Source organism: Sarcophilus harrisii, chromosome 4, assembly GCF_902635505.1.
Source record: "Sarcophilus harrisii chromosome 4, mSarHar1.11, whole genome shotgun sequence".
Lineage (NCBI taxonomy): Eukaryota > Metazoa > Chordata > Mammalia > Dasyuromorphia > Dasyuridae > Sarcophilus > Sarcophilus harrisii.
Genome location: NC_045429.1, coordinates 177,745,201 through 177,771,507, shown reverse-complemented (window position 1 = coordinate 177,771,507; position 26,307 = coordinate 177,745,201). Strand labels below are relative to the sequence as shown.

The 26,307-nt window shown below is 31.4% G+C and overlaps 1 protein-coding gene across 9 annotated transcripts in view; it reads right to left on the bottom strand.

Moving 5' to 3' along the window:
- Positions 1–26,307, bottom strand: part of TBC1D32 (TBC1 domain family member 32) — a 175,792-nt gene that overhangs the window by 29,744 nt on the left and 119,741 nt on the right. For 8 of the 9 annotated variants that reach the window (XM_031964344.1, XM_031964343.1, XM_031964345.1 and 5 more), the window contains 4 exons: positions 10,849–10,918; positions 4,672–4,787; positions 4,169–4,323; positions 1,776–1,916 (listed from right to left, as the gene is read on the bottom strand). In XM_031964344.1, the coding sequence (XP_031820204.1) occupies positions 1,776–1,916; positions 4,169–4,323; positions 4,672–4,787; positions 10,849–10,918 (482 nt within the window). Of the gene's footprint in view, positions 1–296; positions 1,329–1,775; positions 1,917–4,168; positions 4,324–4,671; positions 4,788–10,848; positions 10,919–26,307 lie in introns of those variants that run through there. The other variant, XM_031964346.1, reaches the window with a different exon arrangement.

The window sequence follows — 26,307 nt, the reverse complement described above, 5'->3', positions numbered from 1 at the left end:
TAAATGTTTGAATGCTGTTTCAACAACCAGAATGCGAGCTTCTTGGGGGCAAGAACTGCTTCATCTTTGATTTTGTATCTTCAACTCCTAACACAGTGCCAAATAATGGCATAGGCAGGAGGGGAAGCAGGCCACTGATTCTGCTTTCAGCCCATTGCTTTTCAGTAATTATGTAATAGTTGGGAGCAACTCTTGTGGAAATATGATCTGGTAATTAATAATGGGAAGAAATGTTTATGAAAAATACATATTTAAATTCATTTTTTATTTCCATACATGTACAAAGACAGAAAAGAACTTTCTGCTTATCTGTACATATATAATTTATTGTTTCTAACATACTCAAGTTCTACAAATCCCAATCCAGATATATTAGGTAAAAGATAAGTCAATCAATCAAGATGCATTAAGGGCATCCTATGTACTTATACACTTCTACATAACAGAACCTAGTTCTGTGTACTAAGTTGGGAGGATGAAAAAACTAAACAGTTCCTGTTCTTAAAGTATTTGCATTCTGCTGGAGAAAGCAATGTTTGTGTATACATATATAAGAATATATAAAGTAAATACAGAGTATTTAGGGAGGAAGGAAGAGTACTAGCAAGTGGAAAGATTGTAAAGAAAGCAGTGGGTGAGCTGAGTTTTGAAAGAAGTCAGGAATTCTATGAAAAGGATGCTTTACAAGCAAAAAAAGAAAAATGCAAAGGCACCAAGATGACAGAATACTGTGTGTGAGAAACAGAGTCAGTTTGGATAGAAGGCAAGAGTAAAGGAAGAAGAGTAAAATATAATGAGATTACAAAGAAAGATTGTGGTAAGGATGTGAAGAAATTTAAAAGCCAAAGATAAGTTTAATTTATCACAGAGGAAATAGATATTCAGTGGATTTTATTGAATAGAGGAGTGCCATGGTCAGTTTTGACTGAAGAGGGAGGGGGAAAAATTCTTTAGTAGCTATTAAGGGGAGATATTGGACAAAGGAACAATTTGAGGCAGAGAGATCAAGTGGTAATTCAATGCAATAGTTCAGTTAAGAAGTGATAAAAACCTTAACCAACATTAGTACTGTATGATAGAGAAGAGGCATTGAATATAAAAGATGTTGTGGGAGTAGAAATGGCAAAACTCAGCAATTGATTAGATGTGGGAAGCAAAAGAGTGAAAAATTGAGAACATCAAAGTTCAAAAAATTCAAGTGAAGACACAGGAGACTTGCTATATAGAAAAGGAATGCAAGATTTAACTGTTAACATTTAGTTTTTGTTGTTATTTATTTACTTGTTTTTAATTAAGTCCTGGGACTCAGGAACACAGTAGGCTGATCCCTAAAGGACACAAAATAAGATGAAACCAGGTAGATACAAAAATGAATGCAAAGTTACTTCTACCTTCCAAGCATCAACATCCTCCCCCCCCAATATATTTATGAAATCACAACAGATAAGGCAACTGAGGCAGAGAGAGGATGTGTGACTAGTCTAATTTAAGCCAACAATGTTATTAAGAGAGCAAAGATTAGAACACATATATAGTTTTTTAAGTCCTAATTTAGTGATCTTTCCAGATTACTTTCTTCAAACTGTGACAGTCTCAGAATCAGTAAATCTTTAATTAAAATTGTAAGGACTTTTACCAGTCAATTAGTCGAAAATTCCATATTATATATTATTGACAAAAATAATTCTATACATTATTAACATTTTGAGAATTTGAATTTTTAAAAGTTTCCTTGAATTATCAATTAAACAAAGTAAGACTCTGGGAGTGTTTACCTGTGATGGGGTGAATCCAGACATGTGGAAAGCTGAAAAGACAAGTGGAACCTCAGTCTTCAGCAACATTTCAATATAATGAGCACCACAAAAATATATGGGATGTATGCCAGATTCTGAGATATCACTAGGTAGATATTTCTGAGTGAAAAAGAAGAAGTAAGAATTAGTAAAAATGTTGGTTAAATCCAATATATATATATATACTTGTTTATGTTCTATTACATTATTCCTTAAATTGTTGCTTTGCAACTAATGTGGTAGTACAGAAATGAAATACAATAATTAGGTATTATAATTATGAACCTTAGTGGAAATTAAAATTAAGAATACTAGACATCAGAGAACAAAAATGGAATTGGGGAATATAAAAACTCTTCAAATACACAAAAAAACAAAAATATTGGCCAACTTTGGCTTCCTATAATAGCATAATTTTATGCTGCATTTAAAACAATCACCTTCAGTATTAGAAGCCCAGTAAAATGAATAAGATCAGTCTTGTTAACTATATTTTCTGAAAATGATGCCCTTGCTGCTAACTAAATTTTAAAAGATGAGATAATAATATTCTAAAATTTTCTTTGATCTCATCAACTATCAGTTCTCTAAGTATAAAGGTGATCTATCCTCTATATTGTTTGCAGTATCTAGCATAGGAAATATGTAAATTGAAAACTAAAATAATTCATACTTTAAAGGTTAAAGATATTTTATCATAGGCCAAATATGATTTTGACTTTATTATTCAATAAATTTTTTGGATTATTTCAAAGAATGGAGAGATAAAAGTATCTGACAATACATAAATGGAAATTTCAATCTTATCTATGATGCTATTTGTTTAGAATTGTATTCAAAGTGTACATTTATAAAATGATAGTAGATAGTGATAAAAATTCATAGAATGCTATGTATTATTCTTGTATCCCCTTAAATAAAAAAGATTAATTAAAATATAATAGTTTAAATTTTAATGAATTTCATTCATTTGATTTAATGGTGTTTTACAGAATTCTAATTATTTAAAAAACAGAAATATATATAGATTAATTCTATTAACCAGAAGATTTGACTAATAAGAACTAATAAAGTTATATAAAGGAATGAGTAAACTGATGATTTAAAAAAATAGAAGTTAATATAGCATTTTCCCTTATGGGGTTGTTGTAAGGATCACATGGGATATTAATTATTAAAAAAAAATCTTATCACACTTCATGGGACACAGTAGGTGCTATATAAGTGCTTATTCCTTTCCACTTTTTCTTCCCTCAGGAAAGTCATATTTTATTCTAGTGATGGTTAATTAGGTAAATATATATTTTTATTGTCATAAAGATACTTCAGGGGAGCTCATTTATATATCATGAACCTGAAAGAAATCTTGTCCTTCGGATTCCAAATCATTTTAAAATTATACAAATGAAGATTTTTTTTTCAAACATAAATCTTATTAGTTTGAAAGTAGTTGTGGTAAACTGTCATCTTGAAATGTCAAGGTGATGTTTAACATACATGGGATTACTTACCATCTAGGGAAGGGAGTAGAGGGAAGGGAAGTTAAAAAAAAAAAAAAAAAAAAAGGAATACAAAATTTTACAATGGTGATTGTCAAAAATTATCGATACATATGTTTTGAAAATAAAAAGCTTTAATAAAAAAGTGTAAAGGTGAGTGCATATGTTCATTCATTTAAACTTCTCCCATCATTATTAGTTATATGATCTGCCATTAATAACAACAAAAAAAAAAAGCTGGTAAGAAATTAAAAAATAGAGTTCGTGAAGCTTGATATCCAATTCTGACAAAACTGTAGAGATTTTAAAAAATACATGTAAGATAAAAATTCTTTAATATAAATTTTGCCAGCTGCAGAATTTTTTACTCTTTCAATACAAATTACAACACAATTCTTTTGAGTTCAAGAATTTATCGAAGTGTTCAACAAAGAAAAACTTTAAAAAAATAAGTGGAAGCCATAAATAGCTCTCCACTAACATTAAAAAAAAATATTAAAATTTGGTGAGAACCTCTTAAGTATTAATCTCCCAAAAATATTTAAAATTACTTTTCTTTCTAACTGTACTTACACGTTCTAACAATCTTATGCTTTAATATTAATCTTGGACACATAGAAAAAATATTATTAAAAACTGGCCCCAAAGTAGTATTTTTTGTTTGCACATGAACAATTAAGCCAACTAGTGAAAACTATTTTAATGCCAGCTTTGAATTCAATAATGCATGCATTACTATCAATTTACCTGAGGTATAAAGAAAACTTTTTGAGAAAATGTTACATACATACATACACACACACAAATGACATAATTAAAGGCTTTCCAAAAGAAAACAATTTTCATAAACACATACATGTATATAAAACTTACAGAAATATGCAGTCTTGGCAACCAGAGAAATGCAGAAGTTAGCAGCCTGGAGAATTTCTGCAGAACCTTTAGTGTTTTCTCTTGGTCACCCAACATTATAAGAAATAGAGAGGATACAAACCAGTCATGGCCAGGGTAACGTCCTTGTAGACAGCCTATAGAATATTGTTAAGAAATAATCATAATTATATTTTTCTAATATGTGCAAATGTACAAAACAATTGCAGTTACCTGTGAAAAGGCATGGAAATAGGAGCTTCTAAAACAAAAATATTTCCTTGAACAAGTCTATAAAGAAATTCTAATGAAGGGAATTAAAGCTAGATAAAAAAAAAAAAACAAAAAAAAAAAAAACAAATTAAGTACATTAAGAAAATTACTTTTAAAAAGATACAAAATTCTAAATTAAATGTCATTGACTTGGGCAAATTAAAGTTGACTACAGTAGATATGTTATGTTTTAAGAAATGCTCTTTTTATGAAATTTATTTCAGAAAGGATACGAAGTGGAGATTTTATTGATGTTTGCTGCTGCTTCAGAAATCTCTCAGAATGCTTCAACACCAAAGTAAGATCATTTTCAGCACCATCTTTCAGTAGATTAAGGAATTTACCATATCTACATGAATTCACCAAACATTTAAAATGAGAAATCCATTAGAAAACAATTGACTAAAGTCTATTTAATGTGAATTAATATATATGGAAGCTAATTTTAAAAATTCTTATTCAAAGTTCTTAATTCTCACAGAATTCTAATAGAACCTAAAAAGGTTCCCATGTTCAATATAACAAAGAATTTGTGGAGAGATAATATTTATAGAGAAATGGGTTTGAACTTTGTGGGCAAAAGAGAGCCACTGAATATTTCTAAGTAGGAGCCAGACTAAACCATTTATAGGATTATCTCAATAGGTATATAGAATGGCTTATAAAGGGAAAAGAACAGAGACAAGAAAGAATTGTGAAGAGGTTACTGCAAAAATCCATATTGTGAGTAATAAAGAGAATGGTGACTCTGACCATGATAAAGAGATCTTGAATACTAGAATACTGTAGTGAAGGATTTGGTAGTTGGCAGCATATGAGAAATGAAGGATAGGGAAAATTAGCTTTAATTTTAAGGATTAAGGATTACAAAATAGGAGATTTAGAGCTGGAAGAGTCCTCAGAGAAAATCTATTCTGACCTTGTCACACTAGACCTAAAACTATATTAAAAAGCAGAAATCATCAAAACCATTTGGTAGTGGCTAAGAAATAGAATAATGGATTAGTGAAATAGTTTAGGGTACACAAAATATACTACTCAATGACTATTAAAGTATTCTGTTTGATAAATTCAAAGACTCCAACTTCTAGGATAAGAACTCACTCTTTACTAAAAATTGATGGGAACATTAGAAAAGAGAATGGCAGAAAATAGGCATTCACCAACATCTCACACCTTCTACCAAGATAATGTCAAAATGGGTTTGGTGATATCATAAACAAATTAGTAGAGCAAGGGATAGACTGTCAGATCTTTGGAGAAGGGAAGAATTATAGCCAAAGAACTAGAGAAGATTATAAAATGAAAAATGGATAACTTTGATTATATTAAATTAAAAAAGGTTTTGTGCAAAACTAATGCATCCAAGATTAGAAGGGAAGCAAAAAGCTGGGAAACAATTTTTACAGCTAGTGTTTCTGATAAAGGTTTCATTTCTAAAATATGTGGAGAATTTAGCTAAGTTCATAAGAACACAAATCATTCTCCAATTGATAAATGGTCAAAGGATATGAACATACAATTTTCAAATAAAGAAATTTAAGCCATTTCTAGTCATATGAAAAATGCTCTTAGTCATTATTGAATTGAGAAATGGAAGTTAAAGCAACTTTGAAGTACCACTTTATACCTGGCAAATTGTCTAAGATGACAGGAAAAAATATTGATAAACATGGGAGGAGATATGGGAAAGCTGGAACACTACTATTGGAGAGCAATTTGGAACTATACCCAAAGGAATATAAAACTGTGCATATCTTTTGATCCAGTAGTGTCTTTACTAGGTTGACATAAATGAGGGAAAAGGACCTATGTGCAAAAACGTTTGTGGCAGTCTTTTTTTTATAATGGCAAAGAACTGGAATTTGAGAGTATACACATCAGTTAAGGAATGGCTGAACAAAGTATAGTATATGAATGTAATGGAATACTACTGTACATTAAGAAAAAATGAGTGGCTAGATTTCAGAAAAACCTTGGAATGTCTTACATGAATTGATGCTGAGTGAACTGAACAGAATCAGGAGAACATGTTTAATATGACTGTACATAAATAACCTATATCAGATTGCTTACTGTTTGGAGAGGAGGTCAGGGGAAGAGATAAAGATGGGGGGAAATGAAAGAATTATAAAATGTTGAAAAGTAAATTTAAAAAGTTTAAAAAAAAAAACAATAACAACATGAAACAAATGCAGAGTGGCAGAACCCAACAAAAAGGTAAAGAATTTTCCAGCCAAAGACAATTTAGAAGGTTGACAGGAAAGGTCTGCTTGAGAGTCGAGTACAATTCAGACCAGATGTAAGTCTACACCTTAGGAAACTGGAAACTTACCTTTGGGGTGATTGAATAAGTAGCTGCAGTAGCTGTTTCTGGAAATCTCAGACCACAAACAGTAAATAGATCAGAAAACTACTCAGAAGGATATTACATAGATTCCTTTGCACCTGGTATGAGGTGCAGGATTCTGTTACATTGCCGGTATAGGGATAGAGATCATAGTCTTGGGTTGTAGTGCCAGGGTAAGAAGGAGTACTAGCACACTAAAGTTTGAAAAGTGGAGAACCTGGACATAGTTGCAAGGCAATAAAGAGTGTGTGGTCACTTAGGGATCAGGGCACAGGCTAGGAAAACAGTAAACATACTTCTCTTTAAATCTTTCACTGTGAAAGAGCTGAAAGTTTACAGTCTCTGAGACTTGAAAGAAGCTGTACAAAAACCCTGAAGTTAGAACTGTGCCCTCTCTACCTTGAGAGCTGAGTCCAACAATTTTAATAAAAAGTTAAAAGTAAAAAAATAAAGGCTTAAAATTAGTATGCAATGGAAAACAATTATGAGCACAGAATGCTACTATGATGACAGAAGATTAAAACAAAAGAAGTCAATAAAGTTAAAACTGCTATATCCAAAGCCTAAAGGAAAAAAAAAAGATGAATTGGTTTTAGGCTCATAAAGAATTTCTAGAACATCCTAAAAAGAATAGTAAAATATCAAATAAGAGAGGTATAGGAAAAAATTTGAACAAAAATGACAATGATGTGAGAAAATCATGAAAAGGTAGATAGCTTCATAAAGTAGACAAAAAATAATGAAGAAAACAATACCTTATAAAACAAAATAGGTCAAATAGTGGGGGTGGGGGGTGGGGAAAGAAGCACAAGAATCCAATGAAGAGAAAATTGCTTTAAAATGTTTAATTGGCCAAATGGAAAAATATATACAAAAATTCACTGAAGATAAATCCTTACAAAGCAGAATTGGCCACTTGGGAAAAGATAAACAGAATTTGACTGAAGAAAAGAACTCTTTAAAATGAAGAATTAGCCCCATGGAAAAATGAGATACAGAAGTTCACTGAAGAAAATAATTCTTTAAAAATTTATATTAGGCAAATGAAAGCTAATAACTACATGTAACATCAAAAATAAAAAAAATCAAAAGAATGCAAAAAAAGTAGAAGAAAATATGAACTATCTCTTTGGAAAAACAAGCAATCTAGAAAATAGATTCAGGAGAAATGATTTAAGAATTATTGGACTTCCTGAAAGCCATGATAAAAAAAAAAAAAAGAGCCTAAACATTACCTTTCAAGAAATTTTCAAGGAAAACTGCCCCAAGATTCTGGAACTAGAGAAGTTAGAATAGAAATTAAAACAAAACACCGTTCACTTCCTGCAAGAGATCACCAAATGAAAACTCCAAGGAATACTATCGTCAAATTCCAGAGACCTTAGGTCAAGGAGAAAATAATGTAATAAGCCTAGGAAGAAATAATTTAAATATTATGGAGCACAGTGAAGATAGCACAAGATTTAGAAGCTTTTAGAATATGTTATTCTAGAGAGCAATGATGCTAGGATTACAGTCAAGAATCCATCCACCCACCAAAATTGAGTATGATCATTCTGGGGAAAAGATGGGCACTCAGTGAAACAGAAGACTTTCAATAATTTCTAATGAAAGGATTTGAATAGAAAAATCTGACTTTCAAATAAAAGATTCAAAAGTAGAGGAAAGAGAAATCATAATCAATAAGGTTAAACTATTTCTGTTCCTACATGGGAAGATGGTATGTATAATTCCTAAGAATTTTCTCATTAAGGCAGACTGAAGAAATGCACATAGAGAGAACGGGTCTGAATTTAATATACTAGAATTATTACCTAAAAAATAAAATTAAGAGATAAAAAAGAGAAATTCACTAGAAAAAAGTTTAAAAAGTAAAGGAAGAAGTGCAAAAGAACTAGAGAGGAAAAAGGGGAAGGCAATGGGAGTGTATGAACCTTATTTTCATTGGAATTGCCTCAAATAGATAACAAAATACACTCAACTGGGTATAGAAATCTATCTTATTCCATAGGAAAGTAGGAAACGAAGGGGATAAGAGAAGGTTTGGAGATGCTGATACAAGGGAGGACAGATTGTGGGACATAGTTGTTAGAAGCAAAACACTTTTGAGGATGCTTAGGATGAAAGAAGAAAGACAGTCATATAAACAGGAAATAGGATAGAGGATTAGGATTAGAAATAGGATTGGAAATCATAATTTTGAAAAAAAAAATTTACAGTAAGTTTCTCTAATAAAGGCCTCATTTCTCAAATATATAGAATACTGAGTTAAATATATTGGGGGAATGGTTAAATATATTGGGGAATATGTTTGTTTTTTCTTTATCTTGTTTTATTTTTTTGTCTGTGTTCTCTTTGAAATGATTAAAATAGAAATATTTGTGGAATTTTACATATAATTAATATAAAATATAAAAATTAATATAAAATTGCATGGAGGGGGTAGGTGGGATACCTAAATTTTTTTCAACAATAATAATTTTTACATATAATTGGGAATATATATAATGAAATAAATTAAAAAATATATTTAAAATAATTTGGAAAGACTCTAAATGCCAGTGGGACGTCTGGATTTTATACTCAAGATATGGGAAGCAATTAAAGATTTTTAAACAGGAAAGAATAATATGAGCAATACTTTTTGGAAGAGCAATCTCACAGTAATATATAGAGTTGATTAGAGGAAGGAAGGATGGGAGGCATAGAAATCAGTTTAAAAAAACAAGTACAAGAGCTATCAATGTTTTGAACTTGAAAAGAGATAGTAATAACAGTGAAGTTGAAACATGGTAAGATATAGAGTGATAGTATCAATAGGGAAATTGGGAGGAATAGCAAGTAGTGAGGGAGGAGGTGAAGAGAAATTTGAGACAAATTTAGTTTATACTGCTACTGAATACCCATGAAGGGAGAGAATCAATAATAGAGTCTTGAAGAATAGTAAAAGAAGGTAAAAGGAAGAAAAGAAGTAAAAATGAAAGATCTATGGCTACAGATAAAAGAACCAAGCTAGGATGGAGTCAAAAAGGCCAAGAGATCAAAGTATTTCAAGGAGAATAGTTCAAATAGTAGAGAGAGGTCCCCCCCCCAAAAAAAAAAAAAAGGTGGGAATAATTTATTGGATTACAAGGTCATTGGCAATTTTTAAGAATAGAATTTTAGAATAGTGGTGGAAATGACTGCCAAATGGCAAGGGATTAAACAGTAAAAGGACAGTAAGAAAATAGAGGCAGCAAGTGTGAGCTGCTCTCAAGAAGTCTAAGAGTAGAGAAAAAAGGGTTGGTAGTTCAAGGCTGTAGCAGTTCCAAAGAAAGTGTTATCCTGATCTAACAGATTTTATAATGTACTGGAAAGCTAGAATTAAAGACCTATCAGATTTTGGAGAAGAACAATAAATTATCTGTTTCAAATACCCAATTTCATGAACAAGATTTAGAGATGATAAAGCAAGAAATAATTTTAAAAATCTGAAAATTTTGTAAGACTTATGCTTTTAAAATGCTTTCAAACAAATTATGTTGATCCTCTGGAGGCAAGAATAGTATTATCCTAGATTTATATCAGTGTTTTATAAAAGAGGGTCAGGAAAACGAGGATTCTTTAATTATTAGGTCAGCACATTATACTTATTCTTTCTGTAGTAGAAGTAAAATTTTAAAATTATGAATCTCAACTAAATTAATTCCAATTCATTAATTTTAATTTGTGCATTTATTTTGTGCTCATCACCATAGAATGCTAATTAGAAATAATTATATTTTTAGAAAATAGGTAAGAATCTGCTATTATTTGCTGATTTTAAAATGTTATTTCTGGAAAGAACTAACAGTGATACAGATTTAAACATGCCTCAATTGGCTTCTAGAATAATGATGAACGGTTATAGTTTGTAAAGATAATTTAATGATATGCCAATACTTAAAAAAAATTATTTTCTCAAAGATGAACTCTGATTTAATGATACAAAATAGTGAGTTGTCAAAGTAATATTATTAAACATACTACAGGCAGAGAAAATAAAATCAAGAAATACATGAGATAGTTTCAAAAAGTATACCTGACAGTCATTTTAATGCCAATTTGCTGCACAGATGAAAGACTTTCATTCTTCACATCTGCATCAGTAGCTAAAAAAACAATAGAAAACTAAGTCATAAAAATGTATTAAAGCCTGAATAATCATGTTTAATTGAAAATTGATGAAAATAATATTTTTACATATTTTAAAGAGAATTTTGAAAACTGATGAATTTGTATTCTAAATGTCTCATTTTATTTTCAAATAACTTAACCTAAAGCTTCACATAATTACTTTTATCATAAAATGGCATTTAAAAATCACATAAAATATAAAACGTGACAATATTGGACTTATTTTCTATTTTACTGGGCTATGTATTTTCTAGCACATACAAATGTCAAGATGAAAACAATCTCAAAATATTGTACTTTCATCTAGCAATGCCTAATACCACAATATTCAAAAAATTTTAGTAGAATCTAATACAAAGTGTTCATTTATCTCAATATTTAAAAGCAAAAATATTTTAAATAACTTATAGATTAAATTTTAAAAAATAATCCATATTCCTACTTATGTGTTATACTCAAAGATTAAATATTATTAAATGTTACATCTGAAATATATTCTTTATTCTTTACAAACTCTTTACAAGTTGTCATCCTTTATATAATATTCTGAAATTTAGGATGATAGTGAGGTGGTACAGAATCTAAACCTGGAGTCAGGAAGATATGTGTTCAAAACTAGCCTCAGGCAGCTGTATGACTCTGGGCCCATTGTTTAATCTAAACCTTTTTTCGTCAGTTTCCTCATTTATAAAAGGAGAAGAAAATGGCAAACCATTCTAGTATCTTTGCCAAGAAATCTCAATGGAGGTTATGAAGAACAAAAAATTTAGAAGAACATGTTGTTTCCTGAATTAGAAAGGAACAGAATATCATGTTTTAATCACATTTAGTATATACTGAGAATTTTTTTTTCTAGCATCTAAAAGATTTCTCCTGATGTAAATTAAAGAATGGAAAAATATGATAATTAGCACATGTAAATATCCTCCTCCCATCAAGTATCTGTGCCAGTCAGATCCTGAAGACACAATAAGGGCATTGAAATCATTCTGTTTTAATATCTACCAATTAATTAGACTAAAAACATTTCAGTATGGAAAAATACAATAATAATTTCACAAAGTACCTACACCTGTGTAGCTACAATGGTTATTGCAATATTCTACTGGGGATTATAGACGCAATTTTATTTTGTCATTAAAAGAGAGAGGTTCTTTCTTATAGATATGTGGTTAGCCTCATACAATTGATTCCCCAATCTGCAATTTTAATAGTATAATGGGAATTAAAGAAAAAATCAAATATTCAAAAGAATATTTATAACTGATATATCAAAAGGTAATTAAATGTAATTCATAAGATGCTCCATTAATTTAAATTTAAAATGTTTTGTTTGTCAATCAAGAATGCAACAAAGTTATTAAATGGCTTCTATGTGCTAAATTTCATGCTTGGCACTGAGGATATAGAAACAACAAAATATAACAATCTCTATGGGACTTATATACAAAAAAAAAAATTCTAATCATCACTTCCAATTACCATTTTTAAGTCACAGCTATTAAAAAATAACATTTCTGAAGCTTTCAAATTTGATTACCCTACTTGTACTGCAAAGACTGCCCTGGATTTCACAATATTCTACTGTTATGGCTCTATTTTGATGAATATTCTTTCTGTACTCTTATTATTTCTTACAATTGTTCTAACTTCTGTATAGTTCCATTGTTCAATACTAATCTTTAACATTGTAATCCTGTATTTTTTACTCTTTCTCTTAAGAGGTCCCATATAATTTTTTAAAAAATGTAACTGTATAATAATGTGTAAATCATTTAACTTATTTTAGTTTTTGTTTCCTCATTCGCAAAATAAAAATAACTATAACATTTATCTTAAAGATTGCTGTAAGGATACAAAAAACTGATATATATATATTACTTTGAAAACTTTAAAAAGTGCTCTATCATTTATCACTATAATCATCATCACTAGTCACCTCTATTAAGTTCTAGTCCAAATCCCTTACTTCTGATAGGTGATCTTTTCCTGCCCAGAAATAAGAGTATACATCACATAATGGCCATATCTTTACTATGCTACCTTGTCTTTCACCACCTTATTCTTCAATTCCCCTCTTTTTTTTAATTAAAGTTTTTTATTTTCAAAATATATACATAGATAATTTTCATCCTTGTAAAATCTTGTTCTAATTTTTCCCTTTCCTTCCTCCCACCCCTCCCCCACTCGGCAAGTAATCCAATATATTAAACACAGTCTTCTATACATAGTTCCACAATTATCATGCTGCACAAGAAAAATCTGATCAAAAAGGGAAAATGAAAAAGAAAACAAAATGAAAACAATAAAAAGAGTAAAAATATTATGTTGTGATCTATACTCAATTGTCACACTCCTCTCTCTGGGCGCTGATAGCTCTTTCCATCATAAGACCATTGGAACTGGCCTGAATTACCTCTCTCTTGAGAAGAGCCACATCCATCAGAATCAATCATGGTATACTCTTGCTATTGTCATGCATAATGATCTTCTCTTTCTGTTCACTTCACTCAGCATCAGTTCATGTAAGTTTCTCCAGGCCTCTCTGAAATCATCCTGCTGGTCATTTCTTATAGAACACTAATATTTCAAACATTCGTATACCAGAACTTATTCAGCTATACTCCAATTGATGGACATCCACCCAGTTTTTTGGCTGCTAAAAAAAAGGGCTGACACAAACATTTTTGCACATGTGGCTTCCTTTCCCTCCTTTATAATTTCTTTGGGATACAGGCCTAATAGATACACTGTGAGATCAAAGGGTATATAGGTTGATATTCTTTGGGTATAGTTCTAAATTGCTCTCCAGAATGGTTGAATCAGTTCACAACTCCACCAACAATGTAGTAGTGTCCTAGTTTTCCTCACATCATCTCCAGCCTTTATCACATTATCTTTTCCTGTCATTTTAGCCAATCTGAGAGATGAGAGTGGTATCTCAGAGTTGTCTTAATTTCCATGTCTCTGATCAATAGTGATTTAGAGCACTTTTTCTTATGACTAAAAATGGTTTCAATTTCTTCTGAAAATTGTTTCTTCGTATCCTGACAATTTATTAACTGGAGAATAAGGCCTTTATCAGAACTCTTGGATGTAAACTATTTTCCCCAGTGCATTGTTTCCTTTTTAAATTTGTCTGTGTTGGTTTTGTTTGTACAAAAACTTTTTAATTTAATATAATAAACAATAGCCATTTTGCATTCCATAACATTCTCTAGTTCTTCTTTGGCCACAAATTCCTTCCTTCTCCACAGATCTGAGAGGTAGACTATCCGTTGTTCTTCTAATTTGCTTATAAGATCATTCCTTATGTCTAAATCATGAATCCATTTTGATCTTATCTTGGCATAAGGTATTAGGTGTGGGTCAATGCTAGCTTCTGCCATACTAATTTCTATTTTTCTCAATAGTTTTTATCAAATAGTGAGTTTTTATCTCAGAAGCTGGGTTCTTTGGGTTTATCAGACATTAGATTACTATAGTCATTGACTATTTTGTCCTGTGAATCTAACCTATTCCAATGATCCACTATTCTATTTCTTAGACAGTACCAAATGGTTTTGATGACCACTGCTTTATAATATAGTTTTAGGTCTGGTTCAGTGATGCCATCTTCATTTGAATTTTGTTTCATTAATTTCCTTGAAATTCTTGACCTTTTATTCTTCCAGATGAATTTCATCATTTTTTCAAACTCTGTAAAATAATTTCTTGAGAATTTGATTGTCAAGGCACTAAATAAGAGGAGTGATTTAGGTAGTATTCTAATTTTTGATATATTAGCTCGGCCTACCCATGAGAACTTGATATTTTCCAATTGATTAGATCTATTTGCATGGAAAGTGTTTTGCAATTGTAGACTCCCAAATATTTCATATTATATACAGTTATTTTAAATGGAATTTCTCTTTGTATCTCTTGCTGCTGGACTTTGTTGGTAACATAAAAATGTTGATGATTTATATGGATTTATTTCGTATCCTGGAATTTTACTAAAGTTGTTAATTGTTTTTAGTAGTTTTTTAGTTGATTTTCTAGGACTCTCTTAAGTACATCATTAGATCACCTGCAAAGAGTGATAATTTGGGTTTCCTCATTACCTACTCTAATTTCCTTAATTTCTTTTTCTTCTCTAATTACTAAAGCTAACATTTTTAATACAATAGTGAATAGTAGTGGTAATAGTGGGCAACCTTGTTTCACCCCTGATCTTATTGGAAATGGTTCTAGTTTGTCACTATTACATATGATGCTTGGTGATGGTTTTAAATAGATACTACTGATCATTTTAAGGAAAATTCCCTTTATTCCTATACTCCAGTGTTTTTAATAGGAATGGGTGTTGGGTTTTGTCAAATGCCTTTTCTGCATCTATTGAAATGATTATATGATTTTTATCAGTTTGGTTATTGATATAGTCAATTATGTTAATAATTCTCCTAATATTGAACTAGCCCTGCATTCCAGGTATAAATCCTACTTGGTCATGGTATATTGTACTAGGGATAACTTACTGTAATCTCTTTGCTACATTTTATTTAAGACTTTGGAATCAACATTCATTAGGGAAATTAGTCCATAATTTTCTTTCTCTGATTTGACCCTAGCTGGTTTAGGTATTAGTACCATATCTGTGTCATAAAAAGAATTTGGTAGGACTCCTTTATTCCCTATTTTTTCAAATAGTTTGCATAGAACTGGAATTGTTCTTTAAATGTTTGGTAGAATTCACATGTAAATCCCTATGGCCCTGGAGATTTTTTTTTCCCCTTAGGGAGTTGATAATTATCTTGTTTGATTTCTTTTTCTAAAATGGGATTGTTTCGGTAATTTATCCCTTCTCTTAATCTGGGCTTTCTATATATTTCCAAGTATTCATCCATTTCTTAGATTATCAGATTTATTGGCATAAAGTTGGGCAAAATAATTCCTAATTGTTGCTCTAATTTCCTCTTCATTGGCAAAAAGTTGATCCTTTTCATTTTTGATACTAACAATTTAATTTTCTTTTTTTCTAATCAAATTAACTAAAGGTTTATCTATTTCGTTGAATTTTTTTCATAAAGTCAATCTTAGCTTTGTTTTATTATTTCAATAGTTTTCTTTCTTTCAATTTTATTAATCTCCCTTTTTTCAGAATTTCAAATTTAGCATTTAATTGGGGGGGGGTTTAATTTGTTCTTTTTCTACTTTTTTAGTTGCATGCTAAATTCACTGATCTTTTCCATCTCTATTTTATGCAAGCAAGTATCAAGAGATATAAAACTTTCCCTAAAAACTGCTTTGGCTGCATATCATTAATTTTGTTATATTGTGTCTATATTTTGTTGTTTCACCCACTTATTTTTTTGGATTAGATTATTTAGTTTCCAATTTTTGGTCTATTTTTCTCTGGCCTTTTAATATATGTAATTTTTATTGCACCATAATCTGAAAAAGATGAATTTACTTTTTCTGCCTTTCAGCATTTGATTTTGAGGTTTTTATGCCCTAATATGCAGTCAATTTTTTTTTAGGTTCCATGCATCACCAAGAAAAATGTATATTCCTTTCTGTCTCCATTCAATTTTCTCCAAAGATATAGCATACCTAAATTTTCGAAAATTCTGTTTACTTCCTTAATTTCTTTCTTATTAATTTTGTGGTTTGATTTATCTAATTCTGAGAGAGCAAGGCAGAAATCCTGCATTGGTATTGTTTTGCTGAATCATTCTTCTTACAATTCTCTTAACTTCTCCTCTAGGAATTTGAAAGCTATTACTACTTAGTGCGTATATGTTTAATATTAATGTTATTTCATTATGTATGGTACCCTTTAACAAAATGCAGTTTTCTTCCTTATCTCTTTTAACTAGATCCATTTTTGCTTTTGCTTGACCTAAGATCAGATGAAACATAAAAAAAGTCTCCAGCCTTTTACTTTTACTCTGAATGTATACTCTGCTTTAAATGTGTTTCTTATAAACAACATATTGTAGGATTCTAGCTTTTAATCCAGTCTGCTTTCAGATTCTGTTTTATGGGAGAATTCATCCCATTCACAATTAAAAATACTACCTCTGTTTTTTACCATCATCTTATTTTCCCCAAGTTATACTTTTCATTTTCCTATTCCCTTTCACTCCTCCTCAGTATTTTGATTCTGACCATCACCTCCCTCAAACAGCTCTCCCCTTTCTTATATTATTCTCCTTCTACTTCTGCTCTCTTTTTTATTAGCCTCTCCATTTCCTTTCCCCTTTCCTCTCTTCCTTCCCTATAGGTTGAGACAAGTTTCTCTGTGAGCTAAATACATCTAATAGCCTCTTTGAGAATTTGAATCTCAAATTCTATGAGTAAGATTCACATAATGTTCATCTCCCTACCTTCTTTCCCTCAATTGCAATAATTTTTTGCCACTTCATGAGATGTAATTTATCACATTTTACCTCCCCTTTCCTCTTTTCCAGACAATGTCCTTTCCTCCTCTAATTTATTTTTTATATCACCACAATAAAATCAAATTATACCTGCACTCTCTAAGTATACCCATATCAGAGACACAGTTGTCCAGAGTTAAACATATTATCTTCTCAAATAGGGATGTGAACTTTCTAAAAGAAAGTTTCTTTAAAAGAAAGTTTTTTTTTTCTTTTCTTTTTACTTTTTTATGGTTCCCTTGATCTTGAAGATCAAATTTTCTGTTCAGCTCTGGTCTTTTCATCTGAAATAAATGAAATGTACTTGTTTTCACATCTTTTTCCCTAAAAGATAATGCTTAATTTTGCTGGATATTTGATTCTTAGATGTAATCCAAGTTCCTTTGCTCTTCAGAATATTATATTCCAGGCCACTTAATTCTTCAAAAGTGGAAGTTGCTAGGTCCTGAGTAATCCTGATTGTAGATTCTAAATATCTGAATTGTTTCTGACTGCAATATTTTTTCCTTGATCTGATAATTCTGGAATTTAGTTACAATATTCTTTGGAGTTTTTATTTTGCTGTCTTTTCCAGGAGGTGACTGGTGAATCCATTTAATGCCCATTTTACCTTCTGATTCTAGGACATCAGGGCAGTTTTCCTTGATTTCCTGGAAAGACGATGTCTAGGGTCTTTTTTCCATCATGGTTTTCAGGAAGTCCAATAATTCTTAGACTGTCTTTCCTACATCTATTTTCCAGGTCAGTTTTTCCAATGTGATATTTTACATTTTCTTCCATTTTTTTTTAAAATTCTGTTTGACTTATTCTCGATGTCTCATTGAGTCATTCACTTCTTTTTGTTCATTTTTAGTGAATTATTTTCTTCAGTTAGCTTATCTCCTTTTGCATTTGGCCAATTGAACTTTTAAATAAGTTATTTTGTTCATTGGATTTTTCCCCATTTCACAAATTCTGTTTTTCAATGAGTTGGTTTCTTTTTCCATTTCATTGAATCTATTTTGTAAGAAGTTATATGCTTTTACCATTTTGTCAAATCTATTTTGTAAGAAACTATATGCTTTTTGCACTTTACTCTTTTTTACGTTTACTTTAGATAATTTCTATGTCTCCTTTTCCAAAATCTCTCGCAAATGTCTCATTTCCTTTCCCCATTTTCCTTCTCTCTTTTAAGTCCCTTTTGAATTCTTCCAAAAGAGCCTTGTGAGACAATGACGAATTTGTGAGATAGAAGCCTTAGAGGCTTTATCTAGAGATGATTTGCCTTTACTATCCTCAGAATTTGAAGTCTGTTCTCGGTTTCAATAAAAGCTATCTATACTCAGAGTTCTTTTTGCTTTTGCTCATTTTTAAGTCTGCTCTTTGCACAAAGGGGAGTTTAGCAAGCTTAGTGAAAAGGGTTCACACTGCCCTAGGGCCAGTGGCATGGCCAAGTACCAATTTATTCTGGGATTCAGGGACTCATTTGCCTTTTGTAGTTGATTTGGATGACTTACAAGTAGTTGGGTAATCCACTGGCTTCTGAACCAGAGCAAATCTTTTCTGAAATTCTTCCAAACTTCTGCTGCAAATTTGCTGCACTCCAAATATTTGTGTGTTCTGTCACTCCAAAACCAGTTTAGAGGCTTATTCTGGTGTTGATCTGAAGAAAGCTAGGAAGAGTTAAGACAAAGACCTGTCTACTCTCTGCCATCTTGGTTCTGTCTACTCCAATTCCCCTTTATTTATTGTTATTCTCTTTAGAAAATAAGGTCTTTGAAGGCAAAAATCATTTTGCTTCCTTGTTTTTGAATGCCCAGTACACATCACAGTATCTGGTTTGTAGTAAATGCTTAAGAGATATTCATATTCTCTGTCTCTTTGTCTTTATCGTAAACATCTCTAGACTGCATCTACTGTCACTTTAAATGCAACATGTCTAACATAAAATAAAATGTCTCTTTCAAAACTAGCATTACATCTAAACTCCTCTATATTAATGTTCTAATAATCCTGCTTCTACCCTCATTTTCTATTACTACCCACATTCTCCCAGTTGAACCTTAAATCCATCCTTGATTATGCTATTACTCCTAAAACTACCATTTAAATTACTTAGTCCCATTAATTTTGTCTTTCTAATATATTTCCTATATTTCTCAGACTACTACCACTACACTCTAGGTAACAATCACTTCAAGAGTAAATGATTGCCTCTCAGCTGAAGAAATTGAAACTATTTCTAGTCATATGAAAAGATGCTCCAAGTCATTATTAGAGAAATGTAAATTAAGACAACTCTGAGATACCACTATACACCTGTCAGATTGGCTAAAATGACAGGGAAAAATAATGCAGAATGTTGGAGGAGATATGGGAAAACAGGGACACTAAAAGATTGTTGGTGGAATTGTGAATACATTCAGCCATTCTGGAGAACAATTTGGCACTATGCTTAAAAAGTTATCAAACTGTGCATACCCTTTGATCCAGCAGTGTTATTACCGGCTTATATCCCAAAGAAATTTAAAAGAAGGGAAAGGGTCCTGTACGTTCAAGAATGCTTGTGGCAGCCCTCTTTGTAGTGGTCAGAAACTGGAAACTGAATGGATGCCCATCAATTGGAGAATGGCTGAATAAATTGTGGTATATGAGTATTATGGAATATTATTGTTTGGTAAGAAATGACCAATAGGATGATTTCAGAAAGGCCTGGAAAGATTTACAAAAACTGATGCTGAGTGAAATGAGCAGGAGCAGGAGATCATTATATACTTCAACAACAGTACTATATGATGATCAATTCTGATGGACCTGGCCACCTTCAGCAATGAGATGAACTAAATCAGTTCCAATGGAGTAGGAATGAATTGAACCAGCTACACCCAACGAAAGAACTCTGGGAGATGACTAAGAACCATTACAAAGAATTCCTAATCCCTTTATTTTTGCCCACCTGCATTTCTGATTTCTTTCACAGGCTAATTAATTGTACACTACTTCAGAGTCCGATTCTTTTTGTACAGCAAAATAACTGTTTGGACATGTATACTTATTTTGTATGTAATTTATACTTTAACATATTTAACATGTATTAGTCAACCTGCCATCTTGGGGAGGGGATGGGGGGAAGGAGGGCAAAAACTGGAACAAAAGGTTTGGCAATTGTCAGTGCTATAAAATTACCCATGCATATAACTTCTAAATAAAAAGCTATTAAAAAAAAAAAAGAAAAGAAAGTGATGGAGAGAATCTTAATAATGCAGATTAAACCTAAAAATGTATCTTGAGTAAAAAAATAAATCTGGAAACTCCCCCACCCCCAAAAAAAAGACTAAATGATTGCCACAGTTTTCTTTATGTTCTTTTCCCAGTCTTTATTCTAATTAAATGTCGTTTTTTTCCTTAAAACATTTGAGCTCTCTTCTACATTAAATTCTTTGTCTTCACACTAGCAACCAACTTGATCATTGGGACAGTTTGGCCCCCATCTCCTGGGCCCTATCACTAGCCTTCATTCACAACCAGCTATCAGACAAATCCTGTCAGCTTCCACTCCTGCCTTCTGCCTTAAATAAATAATCTCTTGTTAAGTAAGGGTCTTTTAAATCTCCTATCTTGGGTCATCTTTGGACAACTGTGCTTTGGGCCAAACCTCTTCTAATTCCTTCTTTAGATATTGTATAATTTTAAATATACTGTTGGAACTGTGCCAAGATGGGGGGAGGGATGTATGTGATTGAGGGTAAGAATACAGGGAAGGGAGGAAAAGAAGGAGCATAAGAATGGTTCCATAATTTGAAAAAGCTTAAATTCTTATAAAACCATCAACATAACTCACCTGGGAATTACACATATAAGAAAATATAACTATGTAATTGTATTGTATATATAGACTACATAAATGCAAGAGAAAGGGAGATGAAAGAGAGGATAGAATGATCAAGAAAGAATACACACAAAAAAATATGGATAATTGAAAGGGAAAAGAAATCAGCTTAGAAGAAAAGATAAAGAATAGGCAGAGAGGGATGAGCAAGACATACGGAATTCCACTCCAACCTCAGCAGAATATAAATTCCTGAAGGGCCTGCATTCCATTTTTGCTTTTGTATACCTAATAGTAAGTAAAGTGCACTGCATATATGACCACCAAGTGGGACTCATGTCCCCTCCAAATATCTCTATTTTTATTGACAACTTTAAATTCCTTTTAGTTATAAAGATTCATAACCTTCACTCTTCCCTCTCTGTAAAATACCATATCTAATCATCTTCCAGGTAATGTTTGTCTTCTCTCCATATATCTTGTATTTGTCTTTGTTCCCCCTCTTAACATTCTGTGATGAAGATCTAAACTGTGTGAATAAAATTCTTTTCATATATTTAGTATTTACTTACTTGTATAAATACTTTTTGGCAACTAGGGTTACTCAGTGGATAAAGTCCCAGGCCTGGAAATGGGAAGACATCTTCCTAAGTTCAAATCTAGCCTCAGAAACTTACTAGCTATGTAATTCTAGGGAAGTCACTTAATCTAAACCCATTTCCCTTAGTTACCTCATCTATAAAATGAGTTGAAGTAAATAGCAAATCATTACAATATCTTTGATGAGAAAACTTCAAAAGTCATCATGAAGAGTCAGACATAACTAAAAAATGATTCAACCACATATATACCATTTCTGACCCCTATTCCTTTACCTTGTCACTAGAATAGAAGCTTGAAGCAAGAGAAAGTTTTGTTTTTGTCTTTACTATTTGTTATTTATTAAAATTTATATATTAAATATAAAATTTATTATTTTATTATCTACTATTATTTCCTCTGAGTTTTAGTCCTGTGTCACTAATTGAACATTTCAAACTGGATTTCTGGAGATATCTAAAACTCAACATGTCCCAAACTAATCATCTTTCCTGACCTTACCCCCAAACCAGCTCTTCTTCTAAACTTCTCTATTCCTATCAAGGTACTATTAATATTCCAAGTTGATAACCTTGGTATTATCCTCAACTTCTCCCAGTCTCTCACCACAAATATCCAGTTAGTCAACAAATCATGCCATTTTATCTTCACATCCCAACCAGCTACCATCTTAATTGAGGCCCTTACCACAGCTCAATTAGATTATTCCACTAGCATCCAATTGATCTCTAACTCATATCTCTTACCACTCCATCCAAAACACTATAGTCAAAAGGAATTTTCTTTAGGTATAGATATAAACATCTAATACTTCCTTTTCCACACTCCAGTCTCCTTTTCAACTCAATGAACTCCAATGGCTACCTATTCTTTCTAAGTTAAAATATAAACTCCTTAGTTTACATTTTTAAATCTTACACAATCTGGCACTGATCTCTTTCATACCTCACTGGACATCCCCTTACTGCCACTCCACAAACCCAGTCAAACCACTAGCCAATTCCCTCTTTTTACACAGGACAGTCAATTTCTTTCCATTGTTTTTGCACTGGCTTTTTCACATGCCTAGAATGAATGAACTTCATCTTTACTTCTTCTCAAGAGGATCTATTCTTTTAAAAGACAATTCAAGTACTATCATCTGCATGAAACACTTGATTTTCACCTAGATAATCAGCTAGTACTCTTGCTGTTTGTTACTCTATTCAGTATTTAACTACTTTGCCTACACTTAAAGTATTCACTTTATATTTATGCTGTGTGTGTGTGTGTGTGTGTGTGTGTGTGTGTTTGTGTATGTGTGTATGAGTATATATTTGCTTCTCAAAAGTAAGGACTGTTTTACTCTTTATACCCATATCCTTATAACCTAAAAAAAAAAAGTCTTTGGCACTAGTATATGCTTAATAAATACTTGGCAATTGATTGATGTATTGAGTACTGACTCAAAGATCAGTTTTTTATTGATATTAAGTTATCACATGCCTCACACATAGAAGTTGCTCAATAACTTTGTTGAATTGAATTAAAAACTGTTTCTGTCCAACTGAAAATTAGAAAGAAGTACTTGTACTTGATACATAAAAATATAGGCAGCTATTTAAGACTTCTAAGCAAGGTTAAAAGCAATGTTTTGGGAAGATGAATTGGATAGTGGTTTAATAGACTAAACTGAATAGGGCAGATATATTGTGGTCAGAAAGACCCATAAGACAGGTTTTTCGATTAATCCAACTGCTCGGTATTAAAAGTCAACACCAGAGCATTGGTAGAGGGAATAAGTAAAGAAGGAATATAACTTAACTGTCATTTTGAAAGAATACAAAAAGTTGATAATTTTGTCAGTTATGAGAAAAAAGAATATGGTTAGAGATGATACTAAGGATTTAAACCCAGGAAATGATGCGATTATTGAGAAAAATAGACAAGTTAACAAGGGAATGTATTTGGGGGAAAAAGTTGATGAACTTAACTTAGACATATTGAAATTTCAGGTGACAGAAAGTAGAACTGTCTAGTAGGCAAGTGGGAATAAGGGTATGAAGTATAGATATAGGAACAGGAATAAGGACATAGATTTTTGAATCCAACTCTTCCTTACTCCAAATTCCTTGTCCTATCACTCAAATCGATAAAAAACCCATTTTAGGATTGAGTATTTTTCTTTGTATAAAGTATATGTTTATTAAATTCTAGTTGAATTGTATATACAGTATATCCAAATATAATTTAAATGCTGAAAAAAAAAAGAATGTGATCACAGTCTACTTTGTATTCCCAATGTTTATTACACAGATTGTAACAGACTAAATCAGGTTGAGGAAAACTGACAGGCCTTAAATCTGTTGATGAATTTGGTGGACAACTATCCCAGGCACATGAAGATTTTCCCAAGGTGGAATAAGTGGATAAAAACAATTTGTTGCAATGGCCATGAAAGTAACTTATGGAATGTTTAGATAGTGTTTAGGAACCAAAGATGACAAAGTGATCCACTGCAACCTGGGTCATCATCAGTCATCTTGACTTTTGGCCTGCTGCTGGACTTCAATGACTTAAGAGAGAGTAAGGATGATGACCTTGTAAAACTTCACTTTGCTTAAATCCAATTTGCCCACAAATCAAGATACATGATGACATCAGTCTTTTCCAAAAACAAAAACAAAGATCTATTATAGATATCTATATATAGTCCATACTCAGTAACTATTTCCTAAAAGAATTAAAAAAAAACTTTTTACTAGTAAAGTCAGATAATAGAATCTTTCACTTTTCATTTCCTGAAGACAATATGAAAAGGATAGCAAAATACAATTCTAAAAGTCAGTCCACTCAAAATACTGTTTTATATGTCATGTTTATTTACCTAATTTACGCAAAATTTATACTGAAATTTTAAAAAATACATTCTTTAGAAAGAAAAAGCATTTAATCTACAATAGTTGAAGAACAAAACTGATTGAAAAATATTAGCATGCAGTAAAAATCTCTCATTTCAGTTTATTCTATTTTTAGCTCAATATACTAGAAGATAGAAAAAGAAAAATAAATAAATTTATTCAGTCTAGCACTTAGTTAAGGTGCAGAAAAACATTTTCAGGGAGGACAAATTTCTCCACTGGTGGACAAATCCATATTTGAAGAAGAAGGAATTACCTTTGATATTTATCAGCTTTATCCAAATTATTGCCTATATTTGTTGAAAAGTAATTTTTCTTTTTTCTTTTTTATCAGGAAGACAGTGAGCCAAAACACTCTTTCTGCTTTTATTTTTTTAAATATTTGGGTATATATAAAACATACAAAATGGGGAGGGGGAAAGAAACTATCAGTTTGTTAAAACAAAAAAGGCCTCATGTAAAAAGGAAGAACTTGAGATACCTGAAGGAAAGTAAAGATTCTGAGAGATAGAGATGGGGAAGAAATAAATTCTAAACATGAAGAACAGTAAAGGGAAAAAGTCACAGAAGTAAGGAATAAAGTGTTGTCATATGAGGATCAGGAAAGAAGGCCAGTTTGGTTGGATCCAGTGTATGCAAAAGGAAATAATATACCATAAGAGTGATTGAGGCCAAGTTTTAGAGGGATTTAAATGCCAATATTGATTCTAAAGATAGTAAGGGAGTCACTGGAGTTAACTGAATAAAAGAGTGTCATGGTACTTTTTGAATATTAGAATGATCAGTTTGGTGGCTAAGTGAATAACAGAATGGAGAAGGGACAGATTGATTCAGGATGACAAATTAGGCCTCCTAATCTGTCTCAGATAAAAACTGATGAGGACCTGAACTAGAATGATATTTGTATTATATGAGTGTAGGGGATTGACTTGACAGATGTAAGGGACATAGATGTGAGAAAACTTGGTAAATTAATAGATATATTAGAATAACAAGGCAGAAAACTAAAGATGCCTCTAAGGTTATAAATCTGGATGACTCTAGATTAGCATCTTGATACCTTTCAAAGAAATATATCAGTTCAAAGATGTGGGGAGTGGGGGTGGGAGAGTAGGAAAAGAGAGAAATATAACTGATTCAGTTTCAGTTTAAATTTGAAACACTACCAGAACATTCCAAATGAAATGACCAGTAGGCAGTTGGTAATATATGACTGGAATTCAAGGAAGAGAAAAATGTTACCTGTTATGTTTTAAACATTTGGTTACCAAGAATTTTAAGGTGAAAAATAATAATTTTCCAGAAGAGCTATCTAATTTATTATTTTCTAACTAATAATTTTAATATAAGGAAAAAAAAACTCTTCTTTCTCCCAGTCAAGGTAACCAATATACTAGAATGGAATCAAACCTGTGCAGACAAGTAAAAGATATTAATTACAAATGTGTAAAACTTTATCATATCTTGAAGGGGATAAAGTCTAGCTAATTTATGTTTTTTAGATTTGCAAATTTTATAATAGATTGAAATCCTGAGAGAAGCAACAACAGATGAACAGTTATTCTAATTTGTTACCTGAGGGTTTGGAAAGTTGTCATTTTAAAAAAGACAATAAATTTCTCAGTTTAGGAAAC